We start from the raw sequence: 20,904 nt of genomic DNA, 5'->3' as shown, positions 1-20,904 counted from the left end.
AGTCTCCCCCTCAGTTGGTTCTTTGTACCTAGGTATGCCAGATATGTGAGTGGTGGGTGGACTCAAGAGACAGGCAATGACATTGGCAAAGCCTGGCTCCAGATGTCAGGTCCAGAAAAATCTCAGAACCTTTTGTGGTTGCCTTTAGGTATCAGAGAACTGAAATGCATGCCGAATCCTGGTTTCCAAAGGGATGGCTGCTTAATCCTACCTTCTGAGCATTTTAGTTATAAGAACTAGAACAAGGAATGGAGGAATTACCCAGTTTTAAATAAAATGAGACTGAATTTATACACCCCTAACCATTCTTGAACCTTTCCTAGTTCAGGCCAGAAAGCAAATGAGCACAACAACAGGGACAACAACCAATACTGGGGCTATTGCCAGCCCACCCAGATTTCAGACTTGGTGTATCCCTCCCTGCCTCTGATTTGACTAAGTGCTTCAACACCATTCCCTGAATCAGAGGGTTCTGAGCCTCAGGAATGGGGTGAGATAAAGATGTGAACTTTTCACTATTTCCTAAAACCAAATGATGCAACCTTGCAGCCCTGTGGTTTTGCCATTACAGTTTATGGCTCAAAAAATAATCATCTTTCAAAAACACCCTGGTGGTCACATCACGCATGGGACAATTCTGTCTTTGTACCTGCTGGGGTGGGTAGTGTGGGTCAGAGGCAGGAGAGAATAAACAAAGGGATTAAGGAAGCTTTGCATGGTGGGGAGAGGGTGTGCAGGGGTGGCTCACCCTAAGGCCAGAGGGAAAGGCACTCAGGCATCCCATGCCAGACATTGGCTCAATAGGAGTCCACAAAGGGATTATGCAAATACAGGATTAAAAAATTTAAATGCACATTATCATTCAAAAGGATAAAGCCATTGAGCTTTTAAGTCTAATGATGAAAACATATCTGGGAACATTTTAAGTCTGGAAAAATTCATGCTAAGGTTAGGGAAGCTAGGTTTAGAAAGACATGGTGAGTCTCACTAAAAGTGGTATTTTTCAAAATGTCCAATTCTTAGTTGCCTTTCAGAAATTTTCCAGCTCTGAATCACTTTTTGCTCCCTCAGTGTAAGAGAACTGTATTCAATATAGGGTTTTTAAGTAACCCCCTTGTAAGATCTTACATCTGTAAATGAGAAGGTGTATATATTTTAAAACCAAAATGGCTTTTAAATGTGTTTTGAACCCAGTTTTAGGTTAGCTTTTAGTATTTACAAAATAGTAACATTATAAGAAGTTATACTTACACACTTAAACGCCAGACTATATAGAGGAAAACTATATATATAGTTCTGTTTTTAGGTATTTGTGGCCAAACTTATATTGTCTACACACTTTATAATATATTTTTAAACTGGGAGTAAATTATAAGTTAACTTCTGGCAGCGTCACAGCCAGTTTCTAATGATACAATAGCTGTATTGACTGTTCCGCAACTGTGACATCATCAATAGAAGCAGCTTCAGGGAAACGATGGTGAAACTCAACAGCAGCGTGATTAGCAGAGAGCATCTGTGATCGAAATATGAATCAGCTCACAGGCTAAGAGCTCTCTCACAAACGAACAGAGAGATTTCGGTTGAAGAAAACCCAATTCGCTTTTACAGAGGAATGAGAGAATTGACGAAACATCCCCCTTTTCCTACCCATCAAAAGGGGGCTGCTGAATTAATCCATCAGAGAATTTAGACCTGTTTTTTATTCATATAAGCAGAATTTGGGTATAAACTGAAGTGGTTTTTCTTAATGAGTAAAGTCAGGAGATACCTTTAAACATTCATGGTTTTGAAAAAGATAAACTTGTTTACTCCAAAGAGGGAGATATGCTCCTACAGACAGAAAGAGGAGCAAGCAGCTGCTGTCTGGGCGACGGCATTGTACTCACGTCCAGCAGACCGCGGGCGCCGCCGCTGCTTTCCTTGTTGGCTCTGCACATGGCTTGGTAGTCATAAAGGGTGATTCTACGGGGAAGAATGGAAAGGGACTTCACTAAATGAGAAAACATGGGAGCTGTAGGGGCTTAGAAAACGACACCCCCAAATATGCCGCTTTGGACTTCAAACTGAGAGCACCGGGGAGGAGCAAGTGCAGGATGGGCTTTCTCTGATCTTCCCTTATCTAAGGAAAGTTCCTTGGGAAGGAACACAATCTTCAACCAGGGATGATTAAGTCACAGGAAAAGACACTGAAGGAGTGATGTCTCCCTCAGCGACTTTTGCCACAGGCCACCATCTATTCTTCTGAGGGCTGCTACCTGAGAGACAACCGCATAATAAACCTTTATTTTCAGGGCATTTCCTCCCCACTCCCTTGCATGGCTTGTTGCCAACACCCTCCAGGAGCCCCCTAGCTTTCTGTATGCTATAAGAGCTGCAGTCGGCGGGTCCTTTTTTGAGTCTCTTCCATGCACAAGTGCGTATAATAAATCCATATGCCTTTTCTCCTATTAATCTGCCTACTGTTGGTTTATTCTAGAGACTCAAATTATCAAACCTTCGGAGGACAGAAGGAAAGTTCCTTTCACCCTGAACTGTGTACCAGCAAGGTGAGCAGTCACTACCATCAAGTGCGACAGTGACAAACACAATGCAGGTCTAATAATGGGGGACAAACAGGGGATGTGGCAAAGTCTAGCACTGGAGACACAGTCATATCACCACTTGGAACTTGAAGAACAGAGGGAATGAAGGTATTGGGAAGGACAGAGGGAGACGAGAAATGCCTTAACTTGATAAAACAGCCATTTTGGTCTGAAAAGAATGGATTGCATGGACCAGGATACTCCAAAGGGAATGTGCTGTTCTGAACTGGATGCTGGACCCTGGATGGAATGTACATGGACCATGTCTCCAAAGGTTAAGAAATGGCAGGATCCTCTGTCTTTCTAAAGCATTAGGAAGCAGGCTTGGACCAAGTTAAGCCCTGTATGTTGACAACTCGTGCGAAACCAGCTGGCTTGTTGATTGTAACCCCCACCCCTCCCTGCCACCACCATCATAGTGAGCGTACTCTTACTTTTGTATCACGTGTTCTTCATAAAAAGTGCAGTTTACGAAACAAGAAAGTGAATTTTTTTCCCCCTCCATTGTGAATAAAAGCATAGCTCTCATCCCAATTATGGCCTTTTCTCAGTTGCAAAAATGTTTTACTTCATGATTGATTAAGGTTTTTAAATTCCCCATCAAGAACTTTACAAAGTAAAGGTGAATGGCAAATTCTGGTAGTATGTCACAGCATTTCCATGGAGTGAGCACCTTATCCCATACTTGGAAGCTGTAGTCAAAGGACACAGAGACATGCATTCCCACCCTGCCCTGCCCTGCCCTGCAGCATCCTCTCCCACCATTCTTGGAAGCCCAAAGGAGAGACACCTAAAGTCCAGCCTGAATTACATAACAGCTGCCAGATGCAATTTTAAACCCTTTAATACACGCACCTTTAATGACTGGATGGAATTCTCCCCCTAGGAATTTCTTTCTAGACTAGTACAATGTTTAATGTGGAGTGTTCTTACTGCGGTGCTTGGAAAGAACACTAGAATAAAAGCTTCGTGTGGCAGGACTGGTGCTGAATCTGTTTCACAGCTACCCTAGCACCTCGCATGGAGATGACATTCAGTTGTAAAAGGTCAAATGCATGAATGATTGCCTGTCTGCATGATTATCTGGACAGTAAGAGATATTTTGGATAAACAGATTAAACACAAAGGCATCTGTGGGCACCAAGTAGAAAACTGGTCACATTTGACCAAATTGAGAAGGAAGCCACCTCTTGATCAGCAGCACACAGCACTCCTTGGGCAGAAAGCCCAGCAGGCCACTTGGTGCTCACACAGTCTCCCCGCCCATCCCCAAGGCCTCTCCTTCATCAGAATATTTCTTCTTCATCATCCTCTGGCTTTTTTCCTCATGCAGATGCAAGAAAGAAACTTTGTTTATGGAAACAGAAATGAAGACCGTGAACCAGACAAACGTTAGGCTTGGGGAAGCTCCCACACCAACTTCTCACAGAAAAGCTCCCCGTAGACATAGCTCGACAGTAATAGGCCACAGAATCAACTGCAGACCACAGCGGACAACTCTAATTGGTCCCTGGCAGGCCCACCATGCCAGGTCTCCATCCTCACCCAGGAAATTTCTGCAGGTGCCCCTGCAAGAGCTTTCTAGGATTTGGCAAGAATTAGTAGTGACTCACCCTTTTCCTACTGCCCAACTCTGTCTCTACAGCGAAAACTTGTGCCAGAGCTGAGTGAGAGGAAGCATGGGGTTGAGCGGAACCTGTGTGTGCCTGGAGGCCTATAGACGTGGGTGCAGGATGGCCTTGGTTTCAGAAGTTGGTTCTGCCACATAAGGATGGTGTGACCTTAAGCAGGGGCCTTATCCTCTCCTGAGGCTTCATTTTTTCACTTGTAAAATGACTCATGGAGATGTTCTGAGATGTAAACAATCAGATGTGTAGAAGCACACTGAAGTGTGCTACAAGGTGTGCTAGCCTTGTTCAGGTCCTCACGACAGAAGACACCATTTCATTCTTTATTAGAATTTGGGCTCTTAAAGCTGCACTGTTTCAAAAGGCTCAAGGGACAGATGTGTGACACACGGCTAAAGAGCCAGCTTTGAAGTCAGTAACACCTGAGCTCAAATCCTAACTCATCCACTCACAACAAATGTTTTTTAACCCTCATAGTGCCTCTCTTTCCTATCTGTGAAATGGTGAGAATAAGGGCTACTTTACAGGGTGGTTGTGAGGATTAAAGGGGCTTTATCTGTGTGTTGCATTCAGCACAGCGCCTGACACAGAAGAAACATCCAACAGAAGGCAGGGCGGCAGCTGCTGTTATAATTATTAGTATGTTTTCCATTGCCACTATTAAATAATAGGGTGGTGTTTAATGCAATGGGAATGACCCATGCACTACCCAGCCGGCTGAAGGACAGACAAGCCTCCTGATTTCTGAGCTCATTAGCACATACAATGCATAGTAAAATTCATGCTTGTTACTGCAGTACAAGGCACTCTCAGAAGCTATGCTGGGGTTATCAAGAGATGATGCAGGAACTTCTGTCCATGGGCTTCTTAGCCGAAGATCATGATAACAACAGCTGATGTCTATTTAACTTTGTTTAATAGTTTGTTATACTTAGTAACTATAAGTAACACACTCTTCCAAGTACATTCCTGTGTGATAGATTTGAATCACCCCATTTTACAGAGGAGCAAACTAAGTTTCAGTCAGCCTAAATAATGTACCCAAGTTCACAAAGTTAACCACTGGCAGAGCCAGAATTCATTGGGGGCCAAGCTGAATCCACCTCACCCTGCTTTCTGCCCAGAAGCAGGTTCAGACAGGTTCTAGGAAATCCTTAGAATTCAGGCTTGTGCCCCATTCCAGTGTCTTATTGGAATGTCACAGGAAATGCTGCCTTAGATAAGGTCTCATAATCAATGTCCAGAATCAACTTTCAATTCAAGCTAAGGGCCTGTCAAGGAGTCACTGGGCCAGGCAGAACCAGCTGGTTGGGCTTGTGAATGCCTGTTGCCATGGTAACCACCCTGACAGATGACAGGAAACTCAGGATTCTCCTTGGATGGCTTTCAAAGGCTCCTGCTTACATGTTGGGGCCAAACTAAATTGCTCTGGGGCAGCCCCCAGGCCAGGGTTCCTGTCTCATTTCAAAAGGAAGTTTTCCTGATACTATTGCCATTGAGGAGGTTATAAAACAAGCCTTCCCTGTCTTCTCCGCGCTTAGACAGCTTTAACTAGATGTTGCAGAAAGAGAGACTTTCAGATTATTACCCTTTTTGAAGTGATTTTGTTACTGTTTTAAGTAACTCCATTTTGTGGCTACCTGTATCCTGTTTGGCTGATTATAGTTAAGGAACATGATAATTGCCTGCTTTCATTCGATTCTAAAATAAGCCCTGAGAATCGTGCCCAGACCAAGACTGGTGCTGCGTGCTGCTGCACACAGCAGTGGGAGTTTATTCTTACTACTGAGAGCATACCTTAATCCCATGACATCACCACCAGGCCACTTCAACCATGGTCCACAGCCAGAGACCTTATCATCAGCATCACTGTGCTCCCCAGACAGATCTCTTTGAAACTTTGACAGAAGGCAGATACAGTCTCTGAAGAAGAAGCTCAAAGCACACTAACAAAGCCTGGGCAACCCTGTGCCCTGTGCTGGGTAGAGCCTTGGATGACAGGCTCATGACATTAGGACTTGTTCAAAGTCATTTTGCTGATACTGTTCTTTTACAGCTAGACAAAAATCACAACAAACAAAAACATTTCTTCTAAGAATTAGCAGGTTGAATTTTAAAGGGACAAGCTCAGCTAATTTTGGCTGGTTAGCAACTGCAGGGACTGACATTTATTAAACACCTACTACGTGTCATGAGTCCAGGTAATTTACCTGCAATGACTCGATTAGCTCATTTTGGCTAAACAAATGGCCTAAAACCAATCTTAAAACAGTTTAATGTCTGCAAATGCAGCCCTAAAAGCAAGAGAAGAGAGGCCTTCGACATAAAGACCCATCATGGGACATAATTAAGCAATTGTGAATCTAAAAGTCTGAGAAGCAAAATGACTCGCTAAGGTAGCATTTAAAAATACACCTTTCTTTGTTGGGCTATAAAATGTGTTCTCTGGGGGCAGGTTTCAACTTGCAAGTAAATGGGCATGGAGCAAGAATACAGGAAACTCTCAACAAAGGGATTGTTGCCATGGGAAGCCCTCACTCATTCTTACATCTCAGAAAGCCAGGCGAGTGGAAAGCTCAGCTGTTGATGTGAGTGCTAACAGAAGATCCAAACGTGCTCTTCCTTTCTCTCCTGCTTGCATCGGTCACCACCTCATCCCACAGCAACTTCTTACAGAGATGGCCCCGTTCTTGAAGATCAGTGCAGCAAACCTAACAGTTGAGCCAGAGCTGAGGCCGGCCCTCCTGCCTTTGAGCCCTCCAGCTGGAAATCACTAAAACAAGTTTTGGTAGTGAGCACTCATCATTCGCAGAGAATAAGCTTCACCTGGCTGCACGAGCCAGGAGCCCAGCTTACAGGATACTGGGGCCACTCCGGGGTCCACTGCAGATCACTGAATGGAGAGCCGTCACTCACTGGGCAGATTAAGCAGAGGGTCTATCGGCAACAAATAAATATCTTTCACTGACAGGTGCTGATCATATAAAAGGAAACAAAGTTGTAGATGCTCATCACATCAGTATCTCACCCAGGTCATAAGAGCAAGAACAATAACAAATAACCAATTGCTTTCTGCCAGCAATGTTGGCGTTATCTCTGATGACAGGGACATGATTACATTTTATAAGAGAGAAAACTAAAGCTTAGAAAAACGAAGTCATGGGTCTCGAGATTATTAGCCCTACAGTAAGTAGAAAGCTGCACATTTAAACTGCTTCCCAAACGTGGATTCCCACGCGCTATCCTGCTCCTTAAGGATCTCACGGGGATGGGACCTCATCAGAAGAATCTGGAAAATGGGGTGTAACTTACTCTCAATTCTCAACTCTGGTCACTCTTTAGAATCACCTGGGAAACTTCAGAAATTTTTCACATATACTGAAGTCTGGTATCACCTTCTCCCCGTAAGATTCCATTAGTCTGAGTTGGGGACCTGGTACATTATTTTTTAAGCTTCCCAAGGAATTCTAATGTATAACCAGGGTTGAGAGCCATGGATTCTAGAATGTGATGCCCTCCATTTTCTTGTGTGCCCCCCACCTCTCCCCAGACTTGACTGTAAGCGCTTTGCAGGCAGGAACTAGACACAACCAGAGGCATCCTGCTGGGGCCCAGTACCAGTCTGGACATATTTAGGGGTGTAGGGGTCTAGGAAGGACATCCTCTTCAACCCCCTGAAGGTTCTCTGAAAAAATCAACTAATAAACATAGATTAATATGAAGAAAAAGCATAACATTTTATTATATTATAGTTTTACATGACACGGGAGCCTTCAGAATGAAGACCTAAAGATATAGGGAAAACTGTTCATTTTTTTGTTTAGGTTCTGTGAAGCAGGCATAGCTGTGAAGAAATGTGATTGGACAAAGAAAAGTAGGAGCTAATGCTCATAGACTGGGTGGGGAAACCCAGCAAAGTCTGTCTGTTCAGATTCTTCTTGCCTCTCTGTGTAGCATTCATTCCTCCAGGGTATGGAGCAGGACCCTTTCTGGAATGGGAGTCTCCTGACCTACCATCAGACAAAGAAGGTCAGAGAATTCCTTTATGGCCAACTCTAAGACAGAAAGGTAGAGGAAGATTACAGTATACTTTTAGTCTCTATGGCTGGCTTTGTGGAGAGAAGTTCTGGTTTCTATGACCTGCCTTGGGGGAGAATGAGGCTGAAAGACAGGAGGGTGGAGAAGGGCAGAGGAAAACTGCTTTTGAGGTTGACTCTGAGACCTTCGCTTTGGGGTGCCACATTCTGAGCCCCAACAGGGTGCTTCCTTGACTCACCAGATAGATAGGTGGCACCTGCAAACATCAAGAACAGTTTCCCATTATCCTGGAGAGCAGCACTGATTTGAGAAACAAGTGGGTACCCCAGAGCCAAGAAGAGAGGGTCATCTGAAGGAACGTGGCCCTGAAGAGATCAGCAACCTCCCAGCATCAGAACAGTCCCTGTCCCCACCCAGAGCAGAATGTTGCTCTTCCAGCTTTGATCCTGAGGCAAGGGATGAAACTCATGGGTGGCCAGTAAGTGCACCTACCAGCCGGCTTGTTCGCCCATTCACCTGGCCTCTTCCATAAAAATTAGCTTTGCTTGTTAAGCTGAAGGGGAAAGTGGAATCACAATTAATCCCACACAGAAAATATTAAGTTTCTTTTGCCTCTTTGTTTGAGTAGGAAATAGAAGGAAATGGCTGAATTCTAATTTGGAAATGAAGTAATACAAAACCCATTTGAGGCGAGAAACTTGGATGCTGGAGGAGTGTCCTTGGACTCTGCCATGTTCATGAAGCCATGCCTACATTTCATAACAACTGCATTTCACCACAATAATGCCTGTGCTGCACATAGCACAGTGCAGGGCATGTTACTGAGGCTCAATAAATGTCAGTATCTGGGAGTGGTGGTGTTGCTGGCGTCATTATTAGTAGTAGCAAAACACAATTAGGTACTATTGAGTGCTCCTACTTTCATTGTCTGGGGTCAGGCAGGTACTTGGCCAGGTGAGTCACATGGTGGCTATGACCATTTGTGTTTAGGACTGCATTGGGCATATGGTGTATAGAGGAGACTAGAAGCTGTGAACAATCTCTTGAGGATTTCTGAAGTGGACATCAAGGGAAGCCAGGTTCAATATTTTGAGGACTTGTATGGTTTGAAGCAAACGTGGGCATGCTGGATGTGGTAGAGACCACTAGTAGTCTCCCAATACCTATTCTCCTCTTCCGGCAAGCAGAACCCTGTCTTTTCAATATGCACATTTCCCAGCTTCCTTTGTAGTAAGGTGAAGCCATGTGATTAAGTAGAGGTATTATATAAAAGGCTGCTTTATAAATTTATAATTCATTAAAATAAAATTTAATATATAAATTTGAAACTTAGACTTTAGATTTTTAGACCTCCCTGAATCCTCCTTCTCTTAGCCTGGATTACAGATACAATGGCTGGAGCTCAGCAGCTATCTTGGACCATGAAGTAATCGAGTGTAAAAGCCAACTTGGAGGAAGGTGGGAAAAAAAGTTGTGGTCCTGAGACCCATGATGATTAACATGAGGATCCCAAATTAGTATTTTCAGACTTCCTTCACATGAGAGAATAAAAGACTCCTGTGTTCTTTAAGCCCCTGTTACTTTGGATTTTCCTATTATTTGTAGCAGAACTGACTCGTAACTGGTACACTGAACTCCAAATTTGACTGAAAAACTATTTCACTACCTCTTGAGGCAGAACACTCATGAATGTGAAAAAAAATATTTCTGCAGAAAATATTTTAGTCTGCTCCAACTATGGAAAATGATAAGTAGTGATTAGGAGAAAATGTTCTGGAATTTGAGAGACATGAGTTCAAATTGCAACCCCCTCACTCATTCCTGTGGGTGAACTTCACAAGTTACTAAAATGCTTGGAGACTCCACTTCCAGTTCCTCTTTTGTTAAATGGAAATGATAGTAGTTACTTCATGGAGTTGTTAGGTGGATTAATTAAGTTAATGCATGCTAGCTACTGGGACTATGCCTTGCCTGTAGTTAGTATCCAGTAACTGAGACAGGCTGCTGTTATGATGAAGATGAAGGCAGTTACCGTTATTGTTGTAATTGGGGATCCTCAAGCAGCAGCTTTAGGACTTCAGAATGTTCCACTGGAATCTCCATGTGCCTGCATTCCAGAAAGTTTGGCCCAGAAACACACTGTCCAAGCCAATCTGTCTCCTTGTTCCCTTCAACGCCACCTCTGACAAAGCATACTTCTGTGGAAATGATCAGGTCAACAGGAAGCCAAGAAGCATTACATTCATTACACGAGTTGAGTTGTTGAGTATTAGAGCTCGGTGGGCAGTCGGCATTAAAGGAGAGCAGCCATCCAAACATAACAGATCTCTCCTGTAACTAGACTCCAAGGCCAGGGCATTCGCTGAAATGTGAAGTGATTACCAAAGACAGGGAAAGCTCCCCATCCTACCACATAGAGACAAGGGTAGAAATGGTCCAAGTCTTGAATTCTACCTGGATGTGTCACCTTTTAAAAAGGTGATTGAAAGAGCAGAATGAGCTACCACAGGGAATGCTACACAAGCCAACCATGTTCACAAATGTGTGTTGAGCAGGGCAACAAGGACATTTGCCAGGCCCCATGGGAAAAATATGATGGCCTCAGTGGCGTGAAAGCTCAGGCTTGTCGTACCAAGCACTGCAAAAATAACAACAATAAACAACAACAAAAAAATGAAACATACACAAAAACAACAAAACCCCCCAAAAAGGAAAAAAGACAATGACCAAGGGAGATAGGAACATCAGTAGCTCCAAAGCCAAAACAAATGATTAGCCAGCAGTCCATGTCCCTGCAAGCCTAAGGCCAGGTGTTCTCAGATGGTCTTTCTGTGTCCAGCATAGTCAGATACACAAAGAATGAGCGAAGACCCATTGGCCTTCCCAGAAACCACAAGGATGCTTGGTGAAAGCAAACAATCCAGTGCAAACCCTCCAGTTCTGGATATCTGATAAAAGCAACAACCACTCTTTCATCCTCCAGTGAGGACTTATTTTTTTTACCTGTTTTTTAAAGGCTGCTGCTGTTTTCTTGAGCTCCATGTTGAACTCATTCCAATTTTCCTTTCAGTCTCTCTAGCTCAAATGTCCCAAAAGTCACACTTGTCCCTCTTACCTAACAACTGGAATTTATATCAAGGCTAGAGCCCAACTCAATGGAACTCCAGTGAGCTGTGTTCTTTTACTTACAGGTAGAAGGGAAGAGGCTGGAGGATCCATTGGTTTTCATGTCTTATTAGCAATCTGCTAAGTATTTTGCTGTGTAGCAGGATGCTCTACCTGAGATCAAACCTGAGTTTCATTCTTGCTGTCTATAGGTTTGCTGTTTTGCCCTAGCATGGGTAGTTCCAGAGAGTCCCCTGGGGCCTCAAGGAGAGTAAACCACCATCAAGGCACTAAAGGTGGGTGCCCTCCCATCGCACTCTAAGGAAAGGTGCAGGTACTGGAGATAATACCCTCAGAAAGATGGGCTGGGGGCTCATCTGTCTAGGAAGGGATTGACTCAGACATTTTTGTTTGCTTGAAAGTCTACAAAAAGAAGGAACAGAGGAAACAGAAGGAGGTAGGAGTCCTGGATTAGAGAGTAGACATGCACAAGCCCTAGCTTTGTCATACGATCCATCCCTGCCAGCTGACGGTGCTCTGTGACGATTCTCTACTGTGGTCACAATGGGAGACGCCCAGGCAGGAGGCTGGGCTCCCATGCTCAGAGGGCCGGGCTGTGAGCATGTACCAGCACTCAAGCTGGGACCCCTCAGTTACCCAGGCAGTATTCCATTTAACCCTCACTTGCAGGTATAGGAATAATTCTTTTAGTACTATGCTGCAGAGAAGATCAGGCAGCTCCAAAGTGGGCAGCAGCTGGACTGGTACTCAGGTGCTTTTAACCCAGTATTTCTTGACCCTGGCTGCACAGGAGAATCACATGGAAGCTATAGAGAGCACCAATGCTGGGGGTCCATCCCCAGACCAATTTAATACCATCTCCTGGTGTGCAGGCTGAGCCTAGGTGTGCTTTGAAAGGTCCCTGGGGATGCTAGTGCACGGTAAAGTGCAGGCCCACGGTCCACCCCAGTGCTGTGCTGGGGGGCAGGGGGGGGGGGTGCCTACTGGTGATAAAACACAAACAAAACAAAATAAGAAAATTGAAAGAAAAAAAATCTTGGACACTGGGAACTCTTACTCAAGGGCTAATCTTACCTCCTGTTTGCTGTGGCTTTGATTTTTGAAAAGCATTTTCACATATTGTATTTTAGCTAATTCTCAGAAAATCAATCAAGATCCCTATTTTGGGTGATGAAGAGATGGAGTCCCAAAGAGGCTGAAGAAAAGTCTCCAGATTTCAAGTCTAGAATGCCACAGAGGCCCTGTAAGGAACTCTGAACACACTCCCGTGACTGGCTGTACTTTTTCCCCCTTTCCCCTGGATATTTGGCAACACTGTATTTGTATCACTCAGGGTGAGAGGGTAATAAATTAATTCTAATAAAAGGATTTTAAAACTAGATTTTCTCTTAGTTGTTTCAAGAGGGACAGGGACAGCAAAGAAAACCATAGAATATGGATTCTGAGAAATGTGAAGGCAAGGCATTTACTAGACAGGAACATGAGTGAAAGAGGAAAACAGCTAACGTGAAAAACCCTAAGGGTCACTCCTCAGGGAGTCCACTACTTTCAGTGATAAGAGTGAAGAAGTGTCTGAAGCTCTCTGAAACGAAAAAGCTGACCAGGGATGTGATACCGTATGAGAAAACAAGTGAAGCCTGGAACATTGCTTGGTCTAACAATTTACCAACTGCTGCTAAAAGAAATCTGGGTGACCTTATCACTCAGCTGGCCTCCCATCCTGAAAGCTCTATTTGCCCAGATAAGACACTGCTGAGCCTACACTTCCTTGGCTGTCCCACACCTCTCAAACATGACTGTTTTGCTGCTGTGGGACTTCCTCAAACTCTCTCAAGTTGCTAATTTGTTTGCATGCACCAGTGGTTCTTCCACATGGCAATGCAGACCCAGAAGTAAATATTCCCTCCCTCTGATGGCACTGCCACATAGGACAGCCATCAGGTCACCAGGCAAGTGGCCAGACAATCAGGGAAAAGGTCCACTGTCACACGGGCAAGCATTGCCTAACGTCCCTAGAGAGCGGCACCAAAGGTGGACCCGGGTGAGAGAGACAAAGGGGAGGCTGATGAAGGGAGATGGTGTTCTCTTTGAGCTCTGTCTTTCTGGAGGAGATGGTTTGTAGGGCTCTTGTGCATGAAACTCATTTCTTGAGGACTGGGTATATAGCTGATCACAATGAAGGACTTTGTGCCAGCCTGGCACTGTCCAAGCTGCTGAGATGAGAGGTCAGCTCAGCAAACTGGGCCTGAGCTTCACCTGGGCTGGCCACGTTGCTAAAGCAACTCAGCCTCCGTGGACCCTGTGTTTGGGGGTGCATGACTTCCCCCACCAGAGTGCTGTCAGTTATTCCAGCTATATCCTTTCAGTGTTTCTGAAACACAGGTCTTCTCTGAATCAAAGGACTGTCAACTTTATGCTCTGAGCAAGCACTGCATGCAGGAAAGAATGAGGATGCTAATGTCTGATTTCAAGCACTCGGTACTCCAATACTAGAGACTCCATCAGCAGGTGTCACGGATGTGTGAGTATAGAAGAAGCTTACCTAGTGCCAAGCAGAAAGCAAAGCCAAGACTGAGCAAAGATCCACAACAACAAAAATCACAGCAGCAGCTAGCAATTATTGAGCCCTTAATAGATGCCAGGCACTGTGCTAAGAACATTATGCTTATTATTATCTCATTATCTCTGACAGCAATCCTTGGAAGTAATTATTATTATTATCTTCATTTTCCATGTAAGGAAACCAAAGCTGGGAGAGGTAACTTGACTTATTCTAAGTCATGCAGCTAGTAAATGTCAGAGCCTGGATTTGACCCTGGTCTGTTTGACTCCCAAACTCAAGCTCTCATTGCTTTACTGACCAGCGAGGGGGCCCTTCAAAGAGGCCCAGGACGTATGTTAACCAGCTCCTGGATGACAGCAGTTGCTGTAATGATTGAGTAAAATCCTCATCCCTTCCTTTTTCTCAAATATGTTGACTGCTCTTGTAGGAAAAAAAAGTTCTAGATTCATGCCAGCCATACTTACTTCACCTACACTAAGGAGAAGAATAGAAGTTTGAAATTCCATGATAATCTTTCTTTCTCTCCCACCAAACAGTTTGAAAGGAATGTCCAAGAAGGAAAAGGAGAAAAAAAATGGGTTTGTTAAAGAAGTTGAAAAATATGCTTTCAAATGAGAAACATGTGTGCTGTGTGTGGTTACTCTTTATTGTCTCCTCCCCACACCAAGTTGAAAACAAGTGAACATGATACAAATGGACACATCCATATAAAGACAGGAAAGTCGGTGGTGCCTGAGGTGGCAGACAATCTAGGAGATGCTGTGGGAAGCTCCAAGAAGTCATGGAAAACTCTGTAGCAACCCAAGCCCAGCTTCGAGCAGCGTTCTCAAGCATGCATACAAGGACTCATGGCGAGGATGAAAACTGTACTTGAATTTGTAAAAGAGAATTGAGCAGGAGTGAACGATCTGCCATGGCCAGGCCTGAGAGCAAACAAGTACATCAGAGATTATAGACAAGCTGGCACCATGCCAGCTTTCTTATACGATTTCTTTTTTTCCTCCCCTCTGGCACAAACAAGCTATGGGATTTCAAAAACTGGGTCATCATTTTTGAATTCCCTGCTTTCAGCACAGCGCTCAGTTGGTCTGGCTGATTGGCTTACAAGCCTGATTTCCTGAGCTAACACTTCCTAGCCATTCAGCTGTGGGGGAGTAATAAACTGGGGCCTGCCTTTCCCACTGGCAGCAGACTAGCAGTGCATCTCACAGGACAGCTGGAGGTCCATCCTTGTATTTCCTGCTATTATATGTTTAACAGCATCAAATACGCCCATTAAAGCACCACTTCAAAGACCGCCATTCTTCCTGGGAGGCCAAGAGAAGGGAGATAGCACTGACCGCCCCCACACCTGGGGAAATATTCTGACATCCTGCTCTCACAGGGTGATGACTTTTTCCATAGGCTTTGGTGATCCCAAGAGCATGGCTGGCTTGCCCATGACGGACACGGTACCATGAAGAAGATGTCCTATATAAGCTTCACTTAGGGTCTAGAGTTTTCACAACCCACTTGAGTAGTACCTGTCACCTACGGAGTTTGGCACCATCTGGGTTTTCTTCCCGCAGCGGACTTAAACTTACCTCCATCAGGCACAGGTTTTGAGAACTTTCACTTGATTTTCTAAAATTATATCAATAAGTCTTTAAATATCACCTTCCATCCCTGAGTTCCAGAGTCTTAGGAAGCTTCCCTGGTTTGTCAACATGAGGTAAAATATACCCCTCCTTTCAGACCAGGTAAAACATTTCCTACTTCTTCACAGTGACTTGCTTAAGACTGATATAATTATGTCACAGTACAGACTCCTACTTCAATGTGAGCCTCCAATAAACTCTATGCTGGGTGAACAGGAAACTCATTGTGAGATTGGTTTCTAAGACTCTCAACACTCTTGCAAGAGGCATCGAATTTCAGTGAGATCTTCTGGAACATGAACACAAGTAAAAACTAGCTATGGGGTCAAGTCTGGGCTTTCTTTATTTGACCTCAGTTTGTTTTATTTTATTTAGGCAAACGTTTTGGGGGGACACAGAGGATCATAAAATCCTTACCTTTTAAAGGAACCCATTGTTAACAATTTGTTCATCACAGCTCCCTCGACCTCACCAAAAAAGTCTCCAGTCTGTGGGGAAGAAAAGAAGACACATGAGGCAGTGTAGATGAATAACGTGCCCAAACAGCAGAGAAGAGATGAAGATGGACACAGTCCGTGTCCTGGAAGTGACAGGAGCAAAAGGCAGGTTTTCAGGACTACTGTTACATAAAAGTGGAAAAGGTTTTAACAGTCATGTGAAATTATGGGATTACAGAACAAACCAGTGAGCAGATGTGAGTGCTTCCACCATATATGGGAGGGGGTTGCATAAAACGTGCTGATTGCTGAAATTAACACATACATGCGTGTGCACGCACATGTGCACACGCACACACCCCCATTAGCCTTGGATGGAGTAGGCATTAATCTGCATATAATCCCTTGTGATTAAAACGCTACTTCATGCAGACAGAAACAGGCTGTGAAAAGGGCTTCCTAAGCACTAATAAAAAGAATTGTTTATAATTCCTGGATGACCTGTTTAGGGAAATATAGCAGTCCTCTTCATTGGCCCTATAAATTTCCTGCAGTGGAGAATCCATCCTTTCTCCAAATCATTTTCTGAGGAATACTCTCATTTTGTCCATAGGCAGTTAATATGTTGACCAAGAATAAGACTGTCCAGGCCCTTGAAGAGACAGCATGGCCAATCACACTTCTAATGGCCTGCCCCTACCTCAGGGACTGTCTTCAGGTCATTTGTGGCCTTGCAGCCTTTCCCCGCTATCCTGCTGATGCTTGTGCAACTCTATTTCTTGGTTCCGGCCAAGATTTGCAAACTTTGAATAGTGGAATGAAGGATTAACATCCTCATGCATGCCCTGTAGATGTCTAAAACCACTATCTTCCAAGTTGTCCTATGGGTGGGCAGTGTATGCAGCACTGTGGAACAGAGCTTGTGACAACAGCCTTCTTCTGCTAACACCTGGAGTGAGCCAGTGTAGATCAGTAGAATCCTCTGGGTGCTCTGAAGATTTATAGCTTGTGTGTGGGTGTGGGGAGGGCATTACAATAAGAGTCCAAATTACGTAAATTCCTTAGGCTTTGTATTAACTAAACCCTAATTCCACTGCGACTGAGTGACCTTAACTACACTCTCGGGAGTTTTCAGGCAACAAAGCATATATATAGAGAGAGACTTTGACAAGAAGTCAAGAAAGAGAGGAGGAGGAAGGAAACACATTTCTCTGAATATCAAGCACTTCCTTTCTCACTATGGGAAATTTGAAAACTCCTGCAAATTCTGTGGGCGTGTGCTGCTGCTAGGAGCAAGAAGGACATTTGTATTTTTTTTGTGTGTAAATATGCCAGCGTCAATGGAACTGGTTGTTAGATGAAGAAGAATCATCCTAATGGGGTGCAGGAAGCCAGACAACATCAAACAAGCCCAGACTCAGCAGGCTGGCAGACTCGCTGGGTAATGTTGCAGGCCTATTCCACAGAGATGCAAAGCAGAGCATTTGTAGCAGCCAATGGCTTTGCCAGAGACACTATTTTAATAGTATGCTGGCCAGTCCAGGACTCACCACTGGAAGACATCCACTCCATCCCTCCTGTGTCCTAGGATCAGGTTCCTATCTCAGCCCTACAGGATTATGACAGAACAGAGCTCCTCCTTCCAGGTGATTAGTTTGGATTCTTGCTCCATAGGTTCCTAAATGTCTATGTTCCTTTTCCCAGCCAAATGGGCATGTTACCATAGGCCAATAGACTTTCCTTCTGCCTCAGAGACTGGCTTTGTTTCATGGGCTCATTCATCCTACCTATTGTCCATCCACTGTCCGATGTTCAGTGATGTTCAGCATTAGAGAAGACTGTGTAGGCGTTCTGAGTCTCAATAGCGTAATCAGCCATGAAAGGTGCATTTAAAACCCTACAACATTCTATTCTCATGGATAAGAGGGGAACTGGAAGCATAATCCTCAAGTTTCCTGGAGCCACAGTTTAGAAATGAACAAACCATTGATCTCAGACCTTAAGGAGCCACACTGAAGGACAATTAACCAATTTATCAAGCATTAATGGACCTATAGTACTGTTGACTACTAAATAATTTTAAATGATTTAAAAGTAACTTCATTATAAAATATTAGTACCCTCAAATATTAGAATTAGAAGAAACCATATATAGTTAACCATCATTTTACAGAGCCTATCCAGAGGCCTAGCTGGGTTAAAAAATGTGCCAATGATCCCAAACTAGTTAAGGAAGAGAACTAGCACCAAAACCATCTGCCTCCCCTGCTAATATTACTTTATTATACCACACTGCACAGCTAAACTTGTATGCATGCATTTTCCCTTCTTTAAAAATTCTGATTTAATTCTAATAGCAGGAAAAGTTTTCATGCAGAAAGTTTGAATGGAAAAACTTCTGTTTCTCTATCATAATGCTGTTGACCTTAACTCTCATTTTTATTTCTAAATAGAGTGGAGATTTCTGCACTGAGCCCCATCTCTTGGTTTCTTTCCATCTCTGTCCCTCCCACCTCCACACTGCACACAGGTCATTCAAATGGAGAATATTCCTCTTCTATCTCTGGACCACAACCCTGTCCCTCGGTGCTGAGAGCCCAAGCTAATCCTTGAACATAGATAACTGATTTTTAAAAAGCAAAAACCAGAAAGAAAGCCATAAACAATAATTATCTAGAAATTGTGTGTGTGTGTGTGTGTGTGTGTGTGTGTGTGTGTGTGCATGTGAAGGTAAAATATCAGAAGGAGAAAACCTCCTTCAAGTGGCCCAAACTCTTTACGGAACCTCCATCCTTGAGGCAAAAATTCTTTATGTGGCACAGACAACTCTGAGGCAAAGAGTTCTATAAATTGAACATTTTATGAGTGAGAGAACAGGCCTGGGCTCTGCCATCCCCTGACCACCCCCCACTGGGAGGTAAAAACTCTTTGGGGCCTGCTGAGAAGTAAGCTGTGACATTCTTAAAGGGATGGAAATAAGGTTTTATAATCTCCTGCTATTACCTCTTATGTAGAGATCATTGTCTCAAGGTTTTAACACCCTAATTTGTTCCCCCGACCCAAGCATATTCTGAGCTCCTTACTTTGAGGTGGTAGAAATTTTTTTACTTACCTGTGTGTAGTCTTCAGACACTAGAATAAATCCATTATTGTCTATGAGATAACAGTTCACAGTCTAGAAAATTTAAAAAAAAACATTTTCAGCTTTGGGTCTTCGGACTGCTTTTACACGGAATGACGTACTTCCAACCCAAAGAAACCAATTTTTTTGGAGGGAAGTTGTTTTCAGGAACTTGGAAAAGCCTGCTGATAATGCCATGGTTAAGCTAACTCCAGTGTTTACTTTGCAAAACTAACAAACAAAAATAAAACACTGAACAAGCCTTGAGTGACCCAGATTGGAAGAAAAAGAATATGCATTAAAACAATTTACAAATTGTCTTCCCTTTTTTTTTTTTTTTTTTTTTTATATGACCTGAATAATATTTCTCAGGAACAAAGTATTCGGGGGCCTCCTAGCCTGTATTCTCGGTGGTTGAAGTGCAGGCTGTTTTGAAAGCAAAACGCCAGCACAATGTCATTACTCTAACGATGTATTAATGAAAACACCGTGTCAGCTCAGAGGACCATCAGGGGACCAGGTAATATTTTTTAATTTGTTCATAGACTGAGGCAGGGGGGAAGGGGCAGACTTCTGTTAAAGGAGCCCCTCAGGCCTCCTAAAGATTTTCAAACTGTGTTTTTAATTGGGAGCTGGATTTGGGGGCAGGGCTGTTAGCTTTTGGTAGCTCAGACTTATAAATTGTAGAGAGCAAGGTAAACCCAAACCTCTGCTTCCCCCACACTGCTTTAATCTAAAGTGAATGATTTGCTACAGGCTAAGTTTTAATTACAGTGCTGTGGAGTTTAACTTAAGGTTTAATTCCGTCCTTGATGTAACTCAGTTTCTATTTATTGCAGCTTTACATACCGACTGCAACATTTAATTTGTAACATATCTTTACCCTGAGCTAAATTCCACCTAGCTCCAGGCCACCACAGGGCTGGTGTTTTCTGGGACATTTGCCTATCCACAGGGTTGGTTTCAGTTAGGCACAAAAGGACAGCAGTGAGTTGGTGAGAAAGGTCCGTGCTTTATTACTAGACAGTGACTGTGCAGAATGGACAGAAGATTAAAAGTCCTGCTAACACCTTTTACAAAGAAAATTGGCTGCTTTGGTGAATAATAGAGCTTCTCTTGGTTATCCAAAGAGGTCAGATGAATGACTTGGATACCTGATCACACTCTTACTATTAGCTCTTGGCTTTGGTCCTGGTAGTAGTCTTGATAAACTTTCTCCATCCTCAGGAGACAGCATGGAAGCAATCCATCCACAGAGCTATGCTTCCAATATGGTAACCACTAGTTTTACGTAGATTTAAATTCAGTTTTAACTTAATTAAAATGGAATACAACTAAAAGTTTGGTTCCTCAGTCACACAAGTTATATTTCAAGTGTTTCACAGCTACCCGTGACTAGTGGCTACACTTTAGGAAATTTCCATCATTGTAGAAAGTTCTTTTGGACAGCCATGTCTTAGATTACACTAGTACTCCCAATGAGTCTTAACTCAGTCTACACTGTGTCATATCCTTCCTGATTTGAATGCCATGATGTTCATTTTGCAGGTACAGACACTGAAGCAAAGAGAGGTTAATCTCTATGCAATCAATGAAAACATGCTGAGTACAGGAGCGGCCTCCATGTTCAGATATTGACTATCCAAATCCCCACAGTTGCATAGGGAGTCAAAAATCATCATCAGCGCTCCATCCCTGATTGTAAAATTACTTCCTACTCAAACATCCCTAAACAATTAGTATTCTTGCTATTAGACCTGTGCCTTTGG

The 20,904-nt window shown here is 43.5% G+C and overlaps 1 protein-coding gene across 2 annotated transcripts in view; it reads right to left on the bottom strand.

Annotated features, from left to right (window-relative positions):
* Positions 1 to 20,904, bottom strand: part of CACNA2D3 (calcium voltage-gated channel auxiliary subunit alpha2delta 3) — an 828,419-nt gene that overhangs the window by 76,110 nt on the left and 731,405 nt on the right. For both annotated transcript variants that reach the window (XM_063114014.1, XM_063114015.1), the window contains 3 exons: positions 19,127 to 19,189; positions 15,995 to 16,065; positions 1,890 to 1,965 (listed from right to left, as the gene is read on the bottom strand). In XM_063114014.1, coding sequence (XP_062970084.1) covers positions 1,890 to 1,965; positions 15,995 to 16,065; positions 19,127 to 19,189 — 210 coding nt within the window. The remainder of the gene's footprint in view (positions 1 to 1,889; positions 1,966 to 15,994; positions 16,066 to 19,126; positions 19,190 to 20,904) is intronic.

Source organism: Cynocephalus volans, chromosome 11 (assembly GCF_027409185.1).
Source record: "Cynocephalus volans isolate mCynVol1 chromosome 11, mCynVol1.pri, whole genome shotgun sequence".
In the NCBI taxonomy this organism is placed as follows: domain Eukaryota; kingdom Metazoa; phylum Chordata; class Mammalia; order Dermoptera; family Cynocephalidae; genus Cynocephalus; species Cynocephalus volans.
This window is presented reverse-complemented; position numbering and strand designations above follow the sequence as displayed.